The 18475-nt window shown below is 37.5% G+C and overlaps 1 protein-coding gene across 2 annotated transcripts; it reads left to right on the top strand.

Moving 5' to 3' along the window:
- Nucleotides 1-1662: 1662 nt before the first annotated feature.
- On the top strand, nucleotides 1663-13979 carry LOC147494653 (uncharacterized). 2 transcript variants are annotated; one of them, XR_015200116.1, is made up of 7 exons: nucleotides 1664-2082; nucleotides 5132-5239; nucleotides 5392-5544; nucleotides 5634-5694; nucleotides 8745-8869; nucleotides 13446-13560; nucleotides 13639-13979. XR_015200116.1 is itself a non-coding variant. In XM_086569175.1 (5 exons), the coding sequence occupies exons 1-5, from the start codon at nucleotides 1732-1734 to the stop codon at nucleotides 7267-7269; spliced, it is 1179 nt and encodes a 392-aa protein (XP_086425301.1). In that variant the 5' UTR covers nucleotides 1663-1731; the 3' UTR covers nucleotides 7270-7387. The 2 variants fall into 2 exon arrangements, 1 of the variants encoding a protein (XP_086425301.1); XM_086569175.1 differs by lacking the exons at nucleotides 8745-8869; nucleotides 13446-13560; nucleotides 13639-13979 and adding an exon at nucleotides 6764-7387 and having other exon boundaries at nucleotides 1663-2082.
- Nucleotides 13980-18475: the final 4496 nt, after the last annotated feature.

Below are 18475 nucleotides of genomic sequence, written 5' to 3'. Positions count from 1 at the left end.
TTCACGTAGTTCATATAGGTGGTATTTATAGGCATTGGAAGGTCTAGATCCCCGAGACACGTGTATTGTCCTGTATATATGTAGGGTGGAGATCGAGTATGAGTGTTAGGTTGGTTTTGGTTGGAATTGTGCGATGATTGGGAGTGGGTGCAGTAGTTCATATATCATAGTGATTGGAAGTACATGTATGACTACTGTGATGATTGCATCTGGATAAGAGATGGTGTCTTTATTCGAAGCGTTCTGCTTTAGGTCGCTCATTCGCCTTGAGGTATTCTTGAGCGAGCTGAAGTGTACTACCTACATGAAGCGAGCTGCTCACGAATCGATCTTGGAGGTCGGTGTCATGAGTTCGCTACGATCTCTGATTATGTTTAACGTGTGCTTAATATTCTTCAATTTAACGCGTGCTTAATATTCTTCAATGAGAATATTACTCCCTTATAATAGAGTTGCTAAATCAATGAAATTAACTTATTTCAGTTATCGGCTTGTTGAAGTTGCACAAGAAATCGAAACTTTTGGCAGCATTTTGTTCTATCAGAGTGGCTCAGTGACCCCATCCAACTTGGTTAGTGGCATCGAAAAAGTGATAGGAAAGTTTGCCAAAATGGAAAGGAAAAGAGAGGAAAGGATACTAATTCCATAAGACATAAGACAAACTGACTACGCAAGCACTAGCTAGGGACTTAGGGAGGCATCATCAAATGATCTTCTGCAACTTGCAATTGCAAAATAAAAAGGAATTTCAACGTAGTTTCACTTTCTCACTGAACATATAATTATGTGGAGAACTGAAGATCAACCAATGGTGTCCTTTTTGGAAATGCGTGGCAATTAGAGTCTTGGTTCTAATTTGAACGCTTGTGCGTTTCACAAAAATTTCAAAAGCATTGTCGGGACGTCAATTGAAGTTTCGTTGTGCTTTCCCTCGCTGTCTTACCTGCTTTATGGATTTGGATTTTTGTATCTTAATAAGCTCTTGAAAGGTTCCTGATATGGTCATTTTTTTGTTCTTTTACATACCATTTTTGTTTGTTTATTAATTTCGGTATGGTACGTACGAGAATGATATTGGAAAACCGTAAGTTTTAATTGTTTATGAACCACATGATACTGTGTATTATGCTTTCCGCAACACCATTATGACCTTTTTATAACTTCACCAAACTAATCGAATCAAATAATCCTAGGATTACCGACATCTCAAATAAATAGTTCACCTTATTTTTGAAGGCATTGCCTTCCACGTACTCTTCAGAAACAAACAAAGACTGTACACAGGTCGTGTTCAATCTCTTTTCTCCCAAGTTACTGGCTTGATAATGTTAAATTATGATATGAAACAGGCGAGTAGTGACTAACATGTACAGTAACACATTTGTTTTTTAATTTGTAGCCAATCATCTTCAGTTAAAAAAACATATTACTAGCCTTTTGGCCGGCTAGAAAAAGAAGAAAAGATGTGAATGCATATGTGGGGCAATAGTCATGTTTCAATAGCATAATCATAAGTCATAAATCATAACTGGTCGACTGGTCGTCACTGATATTGGGCCTAGGGAATATTGAAAATCCAGAATCAAAGCCCAAATTATAGGCCTTAATGGGCTTGGACTTTACCCATTTGTTCGTAACTATAAAGGTCAGAAAACAAGAAAAGCAAACCATTCCCGATTTTTATTATTTCTATCTGAGGTTTCTCAACAAACCCACCTCTAATTCTTCAAAATGGGTAAAAAACATCAATCCGAAAGCAGTGAAAATTCGAGTTCAGACGAGGTAAAAAAAGTGAAAAATGGTGTATCTGAGTATGAGAAGAAGAGAATTGAAAGAATAAAAGAAAACAAAGCGAGATTAGAAGCATTAAGGTTGCCTAGTTTGGCTACTTCTTTAATGGGAAGTGTAGAGAAGAAGAATAGAAAAGGGAAAGAAAAGAAAGGAGAAGAAGATGATGAGGAATATAAACCTTCTGATGGTGAAGAAAAGGCGAGTTCTTCGAGCGAAGAACTTGTAGAGGAAGATGATGATGATGAGTGGATTAATGAGTCTTCTTATTCTTCTCGAATTTCGGGTTGTAAGGTATATATATTTTTTATATTATATTATCTTACTTTGAAATTTTCTATTTTATGATTAAAGTGTGAGATGTGACATTGATGCTTTTTGAGAATCTGAAAATTTAGTTGTGATAGAATATATGACTAGGTGATTGCTCATTAGCATGCATTTTATGGATAGTTTCGAGATTATATAATTTGTCTATGCTGTTTAAGGAGGGTGACAGGGAACTGGGAAGAGGGTTAGGGGTGGAAGACAGGGGGAGGGGGAGGGGAGGGTAATTTACATTTCTTAGTTGCTGCAGAATTTAACAAGTGGGTCTAGTCAGTTGCGCGGAGAAGGAATAAAGTGAATCTTGAGCAGACTTCTGTGCTACTTATGGCAAATCATTTGAGGTGACATTTATCTGGGAACTAAATGAATGTCTAATCCATGCATCTTCTTGGTGGAAGATGAGATTGTCCGTTAAGGAAAACTTTCATTATTGGGAGTTTGAGTAGGATGTTTTCTTGCTTGAAATTTGAAAGGATCACTCCCTAACTTCACTTCCTGTATAGTGTGGAAAGTCATTACTCACCACCAATGATGATGTAAGATTTTTCAGTGTCGGTTTTTAACTTGATTGATTTTATCTATTTTCCTACAATATAATTTTGAATCTATGGATGTCTTGCTTTTGGGAACTCAAACAGCTATGATGGCCTGGCTTGCTTCCCTTAATTGGATTTTTAGCCTCTGACCATAAAACATTGGTGAAAGCAAAGAAGAATATTAACTTGTAAGTTTTGCAAGGCGATTCTCTTAGGTATAGTTAGTAGTAATTTCATATTAACTTAAAATCTGGAGGAAAGGATACTTGGAGGGAGAGAACTAGATTTGACCAGGGAAGGCCAAGGTTGACTGGATGGCTGCTGTTGTCTCCTATGAAATCCATCACGGTTGAAGGGAGAGACACAAGGATCCACTGGATTTGGATGAAGGAACAACCATATTACAGATCTGAAATTTTTCCAGAAAAAAAGGACCCAGCTCTTGCAAGAGATGAGCAAGCTGCAGCTTCAATGGAGAAAGCAGGAGAAGTCAATTGTTCAGTTGGGATGGAGTTGTTGGAGAGAGAGAAAGGTTGCACTTAACTGAAAAAATGCTGGTAACAAAGAGTGAAACACCATCAGTGTCGCTGGAAAAAGAAGCCAATATACGAGCAGCAGTGAAAGGAAAAAGATAGAGCCATAGTGGTAGTTCCTACTTCCACATCCTCCTTCACCAAAACTTTAATGGAGTACCTTAAGGGGAGCAGCCAAGCTGATCTTCCACGGCATACTCCAAAAGTGGAGAATGGGGTTTTCCGAAAGAGCTCTTCAAAGAAGGCAACAAACATGAAGTGAATACTTCATTATGTTCTTTGTGGAAAGATGAAATGCTAGCCAGTGGTAAAAGAAAGTCTTGAGAGGCAGTGGAAGCTTAAAGGAGAATATGAAATAGCCTAGACAATGGCTTCTTCTACATTAGGTAAAAAAATGAAGAAGATATGACAAAATGTGTTGGCAGTAGAACCAGTTTTCATTTCTGGAAGGAATTTTATCATCAGACCCTGGTGTAATGAAGCTGGGGCAGGGAAAACAGATCCGAACAAGTGCAATTTGGGTGAGTTTCTTTGGAGTTTCACGACTTTAGACATAAAGGTCTAAGCATGGTTGGAGATCCCGAGTTTTTAGATAATGCAAAACAAAGAATGATTGGCTTTTGCACATATCTCCATTGAACTCTAAAGCAACTTTAAACTTCCAGATGAGCTGAACATAAACATTGGTGAGGCGAAAACAGTAGAGATAAGGGTGGACTGTGGAGTACCCTTGGAAGTCTCAACTTTGCAAATGTTGTTGGGCATATGATGAAGAAGAAAAAGGTGTGGAATGCTAACTTAAAGTAAGCAGGTGTGGAGGCCTAATCTTAAGTGATGGATCCTGAAGTGAAGGTAGTTGGTGGTTCTATAGAAGTTGTTGACAGTCCAGAATCTAGCAAAGCTTCTAAATAGAGAGCACAAGTTTGGTTGGTGCTTGGAGTTGAAGAAAGATCAACAGGCAAGAATAGATCAAATTTAATGAAGTACTTACAAATGACCACTTGCTATATCGGTATATCCTTTTTTTTTGAAGAGGTAAACGATCAATATATATATAAACCATATAAAAGCAATAATTACAATTTGATGTTGTAAGGTAAATAGATATTTGATCGGTAAATAGATATTTGAACGGTGTTTTCTGTTTTTTGTGTACATTTGATGTTGTTCTTTCTTTTAGGTGGTTTTCAATGTAAGGATACCTCATCCTACTATTTCTATGTTTTTATATTTTTATATCAATGAAATATCTATTTACCGATCAAAAAAAAAAAAAAAAAAATTACAATATAGGATGAGATATCCTACTAAGAACCGAAAAACAAAAGACAACAGCAAGGAAAAGCAAAAATACAACAGTGATATCCATGAGAAGAGCTGAAGTGGATTGAGAAATGCTAATGAAGTAGTGGAATGCTCAACTGGCTGTGCCTTACTCCCAAGGTGCCAATAAGTCCCACTTGCTAGATCACTTAGAGGAGGATTGTTGAAGTTTGTAACCCTGAGCCTCTGAGGAGAGTATTGATCAATTTGATGAAAAGGATGCAGCCTCATCAAACACACCCACATTAAGCATTACAAAACTGGCCACTGCAGCATATGCTCCTTAATATAGATGGTAGAGGTAGGGAGCGTGCATATTCATATATTCTTGGTGAAAATACTTAAATACCCATTATGGTTGTGCCTCTGATTGTCATTTAACTTTTATTTATTTATTTAATATTATATATACACCCACTTTCAACTTATCTGGAATGTGAACTTTAATTTGAGTGTCACGAGGTATCATGCTAGATTTGTTCCGTACATATTATAGTGGACCACTTATATATGAATAGTAACATTTTTCATGGATTTTTCTATCCCTTACTCTTTTAGAATTTTATGTGAAAAGAGAATCTAAGGTTATTTTACTGAAAAGCTGGTGCTTCTTTCTTGTTTCAGGGAAAATCTAAAACTTCTTTGAATAAGAGTACAAGGAAAAAGAAAAATCCTGTGCAGAAACGCGTGGAAGAAGTAGAATATGTTGATGATGATGAAGCTCTAAAGAAGGTAGTTATGAATGATTCACCGTTTTCTTTTCTTATTTTCCATTTCCTTGTTCTGGCCGAGGGATCTCTACACTTCAACCAGTAACCCATTTTTGCTACGTTCTGGTTCTAATTAATGGGAGAAGGACAATGCTTAAATTTACTTCCTTACAGGCGATTGCTCTTTCACTTGGTGGCTCATTAGAGATCTCATGTCCCTTGCCTCGTGGACCCCCTCAAAATTGCAGAGTTAACTTTCAGCTTGAAGAAAGAAAAGAAGGGAACCTTGTTCAGGAAAATGATAAACGGAAGAAAAGAAGAAAATCGGTGTGTAACGGTCATAAATTGTTTCACGTTTTCTGGTGATGCATGGGTATCCTTATTATTGACTTTGAGGTCTCTTTCTCTTTACCCAGAGTACCAGCTGTGTGCAAATGACTAAGGATCAAGTGATTGTTCACTTCTTTCAGTTTGATGGTAAGTTCCTTTCATTGATTATGGCAGTCACGATTCTTTGAATATCTTATTATGGTATTTATCATTAGCTTGCATTTAAATAACTTGATCACGTTTGTCATTTGCAATCTGTCTGCACCCTTCAGTGTTTACATTTGTGATCAACCAATTGGCATTTTATGTTTCTAGTTTTTGTTCATACTTGCCTTGATGCAGGTCCACACGAGTTTTGATACCTACAAGTGTGTGAAAGATAGGAAGCGTTTGTTGTGATGCCTTTTGATCATTTTGACTTGAAGTTTGAAATTACCAAAATAACTGAATGAAAATGGATTTCATGAAAATCTTATGTAACCCAAAGAGTTTTCATTAATGTAGGGGTGGGTTATTCTTAGTTAAAATTTGTTGCGATAATTCAACCAAATTTTGCAGTGGTCATATAAGTTGAGATATTTAATGTAATAATGTGTAAATACTGTGATTGAGAGATTGCAATCAAATGAATTGATATTTATCTTCTATACATTCTAAAATTGACATCTTTTTAAATATAGGGTAAAATGAGTTCATTGGAATTAAAAGTAGCTTGATATCCTAGCCTAAGTAGTAGCAAGCTTTGGAATTTCGATTCTGAATAGTAAAAAACTCTTAGAACCCTTACAATTTTTGGATTTATAGGTAAAATGAGTTCATTTCAATTCAAAGTAGCTTGATATCCCAGCCTAAGTAGAGGTAAGCTTCAGAAATTCGATTCTGAATAGAAAAAACCCTTAGAACTCCCACTATTTTTGGATTTTGAGGAAGATTAGAGGTGGATGGAGCTTCAGTTCCAGGTTTTAAAGATTAAAAGCATATTTCTCCATTTAAAGTATAAAATTTTAAGCTCCCTTTGATATTTTGTTTGTTTGGATTTACTCTTATCTGGTGATAATACAGCAGGCCTATCATTTCAATGCTTATACACCAACTATGAGTGTGAATCAATTATTTAAATCTTAAACATCAGGGATGTCTCAAATGTTTGAGAGAGAATAAGAAAAGTGTCTAGATTTTTGATTAATTTACTTTCATTTATTATTTGTGGTTTTAGACATGCAACGTGTTACACCTATGGGCATTGGGAAACAGAAGTTTCAATGCAAATATTGTGGTGACATTATGGGAGGTGGAGGGATGACTAGCCTTAAAGAACATTTAGCCGGAAGTTCCTCTATAATAACTGCTTGTGAAGTGCCTCTCCACATAAGAGAAGAAATGGGAAAACAGATACCTGAAAGGGCAAGTTCACCTGCGAGAGTCACACTAGAACAACAAGCACTGCAACCACAGGTGGTATGGCCTCAAGAGGAGGAGGAAGATTTTGAGTTGAAGTTACAACAGGACATAGAGGAGGCGATGAGACGGTCGATGAAGGATCCTGATTACCAGGAAATGGAGGAAATTAAGATTGCCATGATGGAATCGCAAAGGCTTAGCTCTCAGTATTTAGAAAGAGCATCTTCTAGTCAAACTCCTCAGATGACAGTGATGGCCCAGGATAGTGATGAGGAGTTAGACCGAATGCTTGGCCTCTGTGATGATGATAACGATATGTAGGAGGATTATGTGTTGTCTGCATTTTGTGGGATTTTAATTGTCGGATTAGCTATTTAAGCATTGTATTCAGACTTTGATTAACCTAGAAAGAATTTTTTATGGTCTAGTACTTTTTAAAGATTTCCCATGACCTAAAGTTTTGACAACAATCTGATGCTTTGAACATAAGAATTGCAATTTAACACAGGGCGTTGGCATAAAAAATAAATATTATGAAAATTTAGGGTTGGTATATTGGCAAGCATTGACACAGCACAATTCCTAAATGTGGTGTATAGTTGTATAGGTTAATAGGTGCACATATTATTATGTGTCACCTCCATATTTAAGACCTTGTCCACAATGTTTTTCGCTTTGCCTAGCCTTCTAACTAGATGAAAAACCATTTTGGAATCGCAAAGGCTTAGCTCTCAGTACTTGGCATCGTGTGAGTGCAAAATGTAGTGTTATGACCACCTCTCTAAATGTGGGATGCTCGTTTTCTTCTTATATGATGTAGGACAAGATACCTATGCAATAGTTTCGCAAGAAATAGAAATACGTTAATTTCAGTATGTTTCTAGAAGAGTTTGATTAACAATAAAGTTATTTCTAAGTTTTTGTACAATCAGAATTAGATTTAGTTGCTATTTGCAGTACTTGGAGTCCAAGGACCCAAATTTTAAGTATGGCTTGTCTATTGTTTTGTAGTACCAACTATGTTTGTTAACTTGTTATCATTTGAATTATATTGAAGAAGTTTCAATTAAGTTATCTTACTTATTTTCAATCTTTCTATTCAAATCTTCACGTTCTTCTTAATTCATAGTTCTTATTCCTTTTAACTTTCTGATCTCTCTGCTTCAGTTCTTCTCTTCACCCCTTTCTTCTACATCACACATCGCTCTTCATTACTATTATGTCCACCTACACCATCTCGATTATTGCCTTGTAGATTTCTTCCCGAACTCCTCCTGTACGACTGTACGTATCTTCTAACAGATTTATCACTACAAGTTTATCAGGACTGTCTCATTGTCTCAATCAACTGTTCCTTAGGTCACCACCTATTGGAGCAACTACACTCACAAATGTAGTTATTTCTGTTGTTCTGCATCCTAGGCTGTCTCTGTTTTTGAAGTCGGTACCAAATGTTGAATGAGAAGTGTCTGCTACAGGGACAGGATAATATTCTAGACATATGGGAAAACTGTTCGTTGATCGGTGTTCAGACATAAGTTTTTTGTGCCAAATGTTCTATATTAGTTTTCATTAGAGAGAGAGAGAGAGAGAGGTTGTCGTTGTAGGGCCAGACAATGGCTTCATGATAATGATTGGATAACACAGACACAATGGTCCTATAATGGTTCTTCCATGATCCATCCCTTTCTTATGATTTACATTTGATGTATTAATGAAACTAGTTGACACACAACTTAACTTTTGTTCTACTCTTCCTTTGTTTTGAAACTGATGAGGTGTACCTATCTATACAGAAGCTGGAAAGGGAGGTGTAAGTGTGAAGGACCTCCGGAAGGTCGCCATTGATCATGATTTTGTTTGGTCAGACAAGGAAATGGCTGATATGATCCATTTGTTTGATAGTGATGGAGATGGAAAGGTTAGTTCTGTACTTGTGTTTGTATGACTAGTTGACTACTCTAAGTATTCTGTTCTATTTTCATTTTTCATGAGAGACCAAGTAGCCAGTGAAAATAAGTACGTAATAGAAAAACATAACATGGAAACTTGTATGCTAATGAGGGTGGGTGGTGTGGGATTGTGGTTATAATCTTCCACACCGTTTGCCACCTGGTGAAAGTTAAAATATGCCTTCAGAGGTGTAAACCTAATTCATTTTGAGTCTGTGTACTTCTGTCCTGTTAATTTTGCAAAGTTTCAAATAGACTTTTGCAAAGCTTAGTTCAACAACGCTCGGTGACAGAGACGAAAATGCTTTGTTGAACCTATAGTTTCTGTGAAACCTCCAAATGCTCAGATTATATTTAAGTGCTACAGGACACAGCAACACTGTTGCGAAAATAAATAACCCGTGGCAGGGAACCTTATAGTTTTTTACTGTGTTACATGTACATGCCATATTTTAAAAATAATCCGTGTCGGATACATATCCAGGAGTCCGTGTCGGACACATATTGTATGTGATATACCTCAATATTTGATATTTTACTGTGTCAGACACTTCGTATCCATGTCGACACACCTATCTGTGTCAATGCAACTTAGGCTTTTTATAACACATTTTAAGAGAAAACAGCTAGAACCTACGAAGAACTTGCTGTCTCTACTTTCAAGTTTCAACTAGTTCTTTGACAGTTCACTTTTACAAATGTTAGCAATTGGCAGACCAACTGGAAACAGTGCTTACCAAAATACTCCAATGTTTTGTTTATTGTGTTTTGGTATAGGAACTTCGTGCTACTGTGAAATGTCATTGGTATTTGATGAACCAGTAAGCATCAGATTTTGTTTTTGTGTTGGATGCACTTCAAGTTTATTACATATGGCACTGTTCATCTTTCTAAAGGGTAATTTTTATTATAGCAAAAAGAATGCTGGAGGTGTAGAAAATAGGAAATGAAAAAGCTACTGAGAGTTTCTTCGGAGGCTTTGAATCAACTTTCCTATAAGAATCTATCTCAGAAATTCTGAATAGGTAGTGTCTGGGTTCTCTATTTTAGTTAGGGGAAGTGGTTGGTAATTCACCCTTCTTTTATGCCCCTGCATAAGGATGCTCCCTTGTTTGCAGAGATGTGAGCAATAAAGTTAACTTCCCTCCATGAGGTGATAGGAAGCCATGTATCAGCTTGCTTGATCTTTGTTCCACAATGCTCTGACTTTCCAGTAGATCTTATCTGACTGGAAGGCTTTGGCTGCAGCACCTGAGTCTGTATCCACCCGTATGTGAGTCCAGCCTTTAGTAATTGCCATATTCATGCCCTCCACAATTGCAGTACGCTCAGCTTCATAACTTGTAGCCACTCCTAGTCCACCTACTAGTGTTCCTACCACTACGCCCAGTTGATTCCTGAAGACCACACCCCAGCCAGCATTGCCTGGGTTTCCTCTAGATGCCCCGTCTGTGTTTAGTTTCAGTTGGCCTGCGGGAGGTAATAATCAGTAACATCCAGTATCTTAGGTGCTCTCCTGACCTCTGTAGAAAGGTTCAGCTTCCTAATTATGCATATGCCCTTTAGACTGTGCATGAACCGGTCTTGCAGCTTTTCTGGTGTTGAAATCAGTTGTAATGGAGCTGCAACTTTTCTCTTTATAAATCGTCTTGTTTGTGTGCTTCTATATAAGACTTGTGATAGGCTGATAGCAATGACTTCCAGAGATCTTTAATCATTGGTCTCCTTCCTGTTCTTGCAATGAACAGCAGAATGTAAAGAAGATGTGCTCCTGGGTTTTTTTTCCATGTTTACTGATATAAAGAGGCAATTCTAGTTTCCCTTCGAATCATCTGGTCATCAGTCTGTAGTCCATTTTGAAAAAAAATTCGAAGCTAGAGCAGCAGTTCTAGGATGCACATTAGATTTCCTGAGAAATTTATGCCATGGTGGTTCAGTTCTCTTGCTTCTGGTTGCTTCATGTGCGCTTCACACTCTGAATGTACCATTAGGTGTTGATGCAGGATGCATGCCTTGTTCCTGAATAATAGGAAGTTGTATTCAACTTCCTTATTATTTGGAAGTCGGTTTACATGTATGAAGTTGGGTTATTTTAGAAGTCTGGTTTTCACGTACGGTTATAGTTAGGAATTCTATTTTCTTTGTTATTTTGCTAGTATAAATAGATAGATAAACAAAGCATGTAGCATCTTCGGTCAAAACAATTGAATATATAAACTTTCTCTCCAAGTCTTTATTTTTATTCTTCAAATACATTATTTTCGTCTAAATCGCATTTCTTTCTTCACTTCGCATCGTGACGATCTCCGCATCGTGTTCTTTCACAACAAGTACTACATCAAGTGGTATCAGAGCATATCTTTTTGATCTTCATCAAAGAGACGATCTATCTTTTCGCTTCCACATTCAAAAAAAAAAAAAAAAACAACAACAACAACAACAACAACGATGGATAATGAATTTGTTACTAAGGAAGAGCTACATCAGATTTTGGAAAAGTTTGAGCAAGATCTTGATATTGAGAGAAAGATGCGACGGGTGTTAGAACAATATCTAAAACAAGCCATCCCAACCTCACCGATTCAGGAAGACAAAGACGATGACGGCGTTTTGAAGCAAACCGAATCTTCCACAACCAAGACGGATCCTAAGGTACGTCATGGTAATGATAATTTTCTTGTTCGTTCTACGATCCCGAATGATGTTTTATCAAAGTTGCAACAGAAGAAAACTCACGAAGGGTATATCAATTTGCCTCCAAAGAAAACTTCACTTTTTGAGATTGATAGTGATGATGATGACTCACTTGAGGATGCACAAGAGAAGAGATGGGAGGATGATAAACGTCTCAAAACGGGACAGAGTCCTTATGGAGCTTTACCAGAGTATAAGTTGAAGGCAGATATTCCGAATTTCACTGGAAACTTTAAAATTGAGGAATTGTTGGATTGGTTTTATGAGGTAGAGGCATTCTTCAAGTTCATGGAGGTTCCGGATAGCTCAAAGGTTAAATTAGTAAACTCAAAGGGGGAGCCGCTGCATGGTGGGAAAAGCTTTGTGAAGATCGTTCTAAGTATGACTAACCACCTATTCTTACTTGGGAAAGAATGCGAAAGTTGATTAGAGAGAAGTTCTTGCCTAGAGACTACAAACAACAACTTTTTGCAAAAATTCAAAATTGTCAACAAGGGACAAAATTGGTGGAGGAATATGTCAGTGAGTTCTATAATTTAGTTGCTCGTAATCAACTTAATGAATCGGAAGAGCAATTGGTGTCACGTTTCACAGAGGGTTTGAATAGATTGATTCAATTTGGGATGACTAGTGCGACCTATACAATGGTGAAAGCAATTCAACAAGCTTTGGCGGTTGAACGTTGTATTCTTCGTTCTTCTCGAGCACCACCACCACGCCAACCTTCCCGTTTCCAAAACAATTTCCATGCATGCCTTGTTCCTGAATAATAGGAAGTTGTATTCAACTTCCTTATTATTTGGAAGTCGGTTTACATGTATGAAGTTGGGTTATTTTAGAAGTCTGGTTTTCACGTACGGTTATAGTTAGGAATTCTATTTTCTTTGTTATTTTGCTAGTATAAATAGATAGATAGACAAAGCATGTAGTATCTTCGGTCAAAACAATTGAATATATAAACTTCCTCTCCAAGTCTTTATTTTTATTCTTCAAATACATTATTTTCGTCTAAATCGCATCTCTTTCTTCACTTCGCATCTCTACGATCTCCGCATCGTGTTCTTCCACAACAAGTACTACATCAGGTGTGCACTTCTATATCCTCATGTCTTGTTGTTGTGCTATGGGATCTGAGAGTTCATTCTGGCTAAGAATTTCAAGTAGAGTATGGACGAAGTTCTAACCATCAGCAGCTTGTATCTGTCTAATTTGCATTTGAAGGATTTCATAGTGTTGTCAGGTTTTATGTTTTCTTTTGTGCATCCAACTCCTGTCCAGTTGTCTATCCATTTGTGTATGGATTTACCATTTCCCACTCTCCAAAAAAAATTGTTCAGTTAAAATGAGAAGTGCCTTCTTTGCACCACTCCAGATCGTGGAACTTTTCTGTTTGAACTCACCTATTCATTTTATCTTTTAAACACTATCCCCTTGCATACTTTGCCTAGCTAGAATCTGAGATCCCCAAGCAAGCAAACTTCATTCAGAGGTCCCAAATTTATTACGTATAATAATACATTATATTCTTGAAACGATGTCCAATTTTATGTACTGAAGAAACAATAATATCTACATATAAAGATGGTCAAGATTACTATCTTTTATAGGAATCGAAGATTCATTGCACATGTTACTCTGGCTTTTTGTGGACTATCAATGTTAAACACTTCCAAAAGATCCAAGGCATTGTGTGGGGTTGTGGAAAATAAGACCTAACCTGATTATAGCAATGTTACCCCCTCTTTGTTATTAGAGAGCAGGAAAAAGAAGACGGTAATCTATCAATCCCTAGTTGAAAATTAGAAAAGAGCGGCATTTGCTATTCAGTGTACATTCTTTGTTCGTTTGCAGGTAAGCCTTGACGACTTTCGAAAGATCTTGTATCGATGCAACATGATACCAGGGTGACATGCTTCAGCTTTTTTAGGTTGCGAAAAGCAACGTTGTATGCAGGAAAAAGAAGATGGTAATCTATCAATCCCTAGTTGAAAATTAGAAAAGAGGGGCATTTGTTATTCAGTGTACATTCTTTGTTCGTTCGCAGGTAAGCCTTGACGACTTTCAAAAGATCTTGCATCCATGCAACATGATACCAGGGTGCCATGCTTCAGCTTTTTTAGGTTGCGAAAAGCAACGTTGTATGCGAGACTTCCAACTTGAGCGAAAAGTACAGTTCTATCATGGAATGTGGTTTATCTCTGTATGTAGTTTCCTTCACTTTTTTGCACTGTTGCCTCCTCCTTTCTGATGGTAGTTGTTTAAGTATATATATAGATCAAATCACGGATACTAGAAACAAAGTTCAGATTTCAATTTCTTGACAGCTGTACCGGTGAGATATTTTGTTGAACTTTAATTGAAAAGTTAAGAAAATTTCTTTTTGTATATCAACCTTATCATGTGGAAAACATCATTTATGTTGGAATGATGAACATATTGGTAAGAATGATGGATTTTGTTAATGTTGACTACATTGTGGTACAGAAAGCATGAACTCGCATCTGAATAATCAGATCAAATTAGTTCGTAATATGAACTGGAACTGTTTATACTATGTGCATATCGACATGTACTGATGTGCAGCATGCGCACTTAAGTAGAAATAGTTCATGTGAAATGTACTTCCATAAATTTGCGTTACGAGTCCCAAGTTCCTAACTAGCCCAGATTCTATTTTCAATTATATGACAATTCATACATGTTAGTACAGTTTGTATGTGATACAAATGGCACACAAAATTAGTACGAGCAGATTAAGCAGGAAGCACACCTCATTGTCACTGCAAAATTAGTCTGCAACCACTGATGGAATTTTTAAAAAATGGGACACTTCAAAAAGCCCATTCTGTTCCTACGGTAGTCCTTATGTTTTATAGCTGGTGAATGCAATTCAACGGAAATGACTCAGCTATAAAAACAATGACTACTGAAAAAGCCGAATAGCTTGGCCGTGTCATACACTCATAGTTAGCCGAAATTTCAACCCTGGAATGCATATTAACCTTAACAGTGAACTTGATGTGTACCGCTGCTACTGCATGAGAGGTTTCTGTAGCTGCAAATCTGGATGTGGTACAAGAAGTTCAATATATGAAGTGCTTTTGTGCCTCCTTGAACGTCTGAGTAAAACTATACTCCTATTTTAATTGATATTATGTGGAAACAAGGATGATGGGAAACTTTTCCATGAATATCTTCTAAAAAAGGAGTTAAAGTGTTGTATGCAGATAAAAGAAAACAATAGAAGACAAGGACAGAATAACTGGTAATAACCAAGGCGCGGATTAGGCTGTCCTTAAAGAAATATTTCGCCCCTTCCAATGGTGCAGAAAGGCAACAGTGGCGTCTTCCTCACAGGATTCAATGGTTAACAGCAGCGAAGCAGCCTAACTTTGCACTAGAACAGACTACCCTCTAGAACAGCAATATAACTTTCTCTAGCGGCTGACAGTAAGAATAGAAGAAGAAGAATAAGACAAGTACTGGTTTCTGTATAGGGTGGATAGAAGGTTGTCGATTTCTGTAATCTCTATTTGTCTGGGCTGTAAAGGATTTGCTGGTGTACTCGAGTTCTAGCTCCTATCTTTCTCTACGTCTGTGATCTTCCCCTATGGACACAGCAGTGTTTATATAGAGGTATGATCGGTTACCAGATGGGAGAAGGACACCTCTCAAAGTCGGTTTCACAAAACCAACTCGAAGTAGAACTCTAGCCGAAACTTGCTGCAAAAGCAAAACAAGTTTAGGCAATTGGTAAGCCACTACCCACTAGACAATAAGCCCAAGCCCAAACCCGACATGACGAGACTCGGCTCGGTGCGGGGCTGGCACGCGCGCGTGTGGCTTTGGGTGAGTCCTCCCTCCTAACACAAAAGCCTTTGTACCCTAAGGGCACACCCTTATGATGGAGGAATTTCTCATATACCTCACTTGCTAGTGGTGGTTCACCAATGTGGGACTAAACACAATGCACTAAAGTGGAGAGAACACACATAGTTCATCTCCTCCACTTTGCACACACACACAAGTATTTTGAAATACTCTTGGAGATTCCAACAATCCCCCACTATTTCAAAATACTAATAGTCCCCCACTATTTTGGAATAGGATATTACAAAAAGAAAAGGGGTTAACGAAATGCCGAGAGAATCGAAAAAACAATGCATAAGATCTTGGTGCATTTTAGGCTTGAACGGTCATAGGGTAACATGTTTTATAATACGTGAAAGTGGTGGATTAAAAAATCTTTGAACCAACATTCCCTTGTAGTAAAATAGATCACATGCACCCACATTGTTCTTTCATTATATGCATTACTCGCGGTGTTGCTTTTTTTGGCCCTTACATACTTTGTGTTCCATGAATGCTCTAGAGTACTTGCCTGAATACTCATAATAACCGACCCAGTTCTACATTCACATAGGTGGATATCCATCAAGTGTACAGAGCAGTTAGAATACACTATCTCATAAAAAATAATGGACTATGGATTCCATTAAGAGTAAGATAACTCATCCTTTCTCATTGCAATTCAAGTTATACAAAGTATACAATAATGCTATCTAGTCATAGGGTGGGGGCGTCTCAAAGAAAGACAATAGCATACCGGAGGGACGGGTGACTTGTTTTTCCCTTTGAACCTACTTCATGGGATCTCCAATCACATAGGTGGGGTTCTTGTCGGTGTAACCCCCTCTATCTAAGGCAAAAAGTCCCATCTCCTCGGCGTTTCAACCACTTGTCTCCTATTAAAAGCGGTTTTGTCGGAGGATCGGCCAAATTTAACTCGACCTCACATAATCTAGAGCCACAACTCCGATTCCAAAGAAATAATTATAGGACTGTAGTCTCGGGCGAATATGCCTCTTTTCCCATTATACAATTTGCTCTTTGCCTTTGCTATCGCGGCCGACAAGTTCTGATGCATAGGTACAATTTGGAGGCGGTTTTGTACCAATAGGAAGATCGCCAAGAGGTTTCTAAGCCTCGACCGGCCTCGGCACTTGCTTTATCTAAAATAATAAGCTCGGACTCCATGGTTGAATGAGCTATCAAGGTCCGCTTAGAAGATTTCCAAGCGGCGCACCTCCACCTAGGGTGAAAATATAACCACTAGTGGACTTGATATCATGAGAATCGGATATCCGGTTTGCATCACAATAACCCTCTATCACGGTGGAGTTTGTCTAAACCGTTATCTGTAATTCATTGTTCCTCTCAAGTACTTGGCTAGTCTCTCTAACGCACTCCAATGTTCCTGGCTAGGACAATGAGTGTATCTGCTTAACCTGCTAACTGCATAAGCAATGTTAGGTCTAGTGCAATTCATCAAGTACATGAGACTACCAATAATTTGTGCATATCTAGATTGAAGGACACCATGTTGAGCATTTTTTTGAAGTTCACTATTTGCCTCATAAGGTGTCGACACAGGCTTACTATCATAAAAGTTAAACTTCTTCAAAAACTTCTCAACATAATGCTCTTGTGAAAGCGTATAGTCATCACTGTTTCTGATGATTTTGATTCCAAGAATCACATCAGTTTCTCCCAAATCCTTCATTTCAAATTGGGAGGATAAAAACATCTTGGTGTTTCTTACAACATCAAGGCTAGGACTCATGATTAACATGTCATCCACATATAGACAGATAATCACATATGTATTCATATCAAAAGATTTAAAGTAAATACATTTATCAGCATCATTTATGTGATATCCATTAGACATCATGACAACATCAAACTTTTCATGCCATTGTTTTGGCTTTGTTTCAACCCATATAAAGACTTAACTAACTTGCATACCTTATACTCATTCCCCGGTACTATCGTTGCCTCGAGTCATCATATATATTTCTTCATCAAGATCACCATTCAAAATGTAGTTTTTACATCCATTTGATGAATAAATAAATTATGAATAGCGACTAGAGCCATTAGAACTCTTATAGAAGAAAATTTAGTTCACGGGGGCATAAGTATCAAAATAGTCAATGCCTTTTTTCGGGAGAATCCCTTTACTACAAGTCTAGCCTTGTATTTCTTAATGGAACCATCTAGTTTCAATTTCTTTTTGAAGATCCACTTGTAACGTATAGGTTTAGCCCCAGGAGGTAGATCAACTATCTCCCATGTGTGATTAGCTATAATCGAATCTAGTTACGAGTGTATAACATCCTTCCGAGAAAGGTGCATCTCGAAACCGATTGCCTCATTATCGTCCACGGGATCATCATCAAGAAGAAATGTGTAAAAGTCATCACCAAAATTGGTGGATTTTACGTCTCTTTTACTCTTCCGAATTTCTTGTTCAGAAATTTTAGGATCTGTTGATTGTTGTTCACTAGGAGCAACCAACCTTTCAATGCCAATTTTCAATGGAAACAAATTCTCAAAGAAATCAGCATTTTTACTCTCTATAATAGTGTTAGCATCGACAAGATTATTACCAGATTTTACTACTAAAAATCTATATGCAGCACTATTATGAGCATAACCAAAGAACATACAATCAACAGTTCTAGGTCCCAATTTTCTCTTTTTAGGTTCGTTCACAAGAACCTTTGAAAGACACCCCCACATTTTGAAGTATGTCAGGTTATGTACATGACCTTTCCATAACTTCATATGGTGTCTTATTCCTGTTTTCTTGTTGGGTATCCTATTACGTATATGGCAAGCGGATAGGATTGCTTCCCCTCACAAGTTCGGGGAAGCTCGAACTTTAAGCATAGCATTCATCATCTCTTTTTTAGTGTTCTCGTTTTTCCGTTCGGCTACTCCATTAGACTTAGGAGAGTATGGTGGAGTAGTCTCATGAATAATGCCATTCTTGTCACAAAAAAGTCCCGGAAAGGGTTAGACTCATATTCTCCACC

Source organism: Coptis chinensis, chromosome 6 (assembly GCF_015680905.1).
Source record: "Coptis chinensis isolate HL-2020 chromosome 6, ASM1568090v1, whole genome shotgun sequence".
Classification (NCBI taxonomy): domain Eukaryota; kingdom Viridiplantae; phylum Streptophyta; class Magnoliopsida; order Ranunculales; family Ranunculaceae; genus Coptis; species Coptis chinensis.
This window is presented reverse-complemented; position numbering and strand designations above follow the sequence as displayed.

What these genes read in the sequence shown, in the direction of transcription:
- LOC147494653 (XM_086569175.1), top strand. Translation starts at nt 1,732, where the DNA reads ATGGGTAAAAAACATCAATCCGAAAGCAGTGAAAATTCGAGTTCAGAC. An exon ending in CTCGAATTTCGGGTTGTAAG is followed by an intron (nt 2,083 to 5,131) that starts GTATATATATTT and finishes TTCTTGTTTCAG; the next exon opens with GGAAAATCTAAAACTTCTTT. An exon ending in GGAAGAAAAGAAGAAAATCG is followed by an intron (nt 5,545 to 5,633) that starts GTGTGTAACGGT and finishes CTCTTTACCCAG; the next exon opens with AGTACCAGCTGTGTGCAAAT.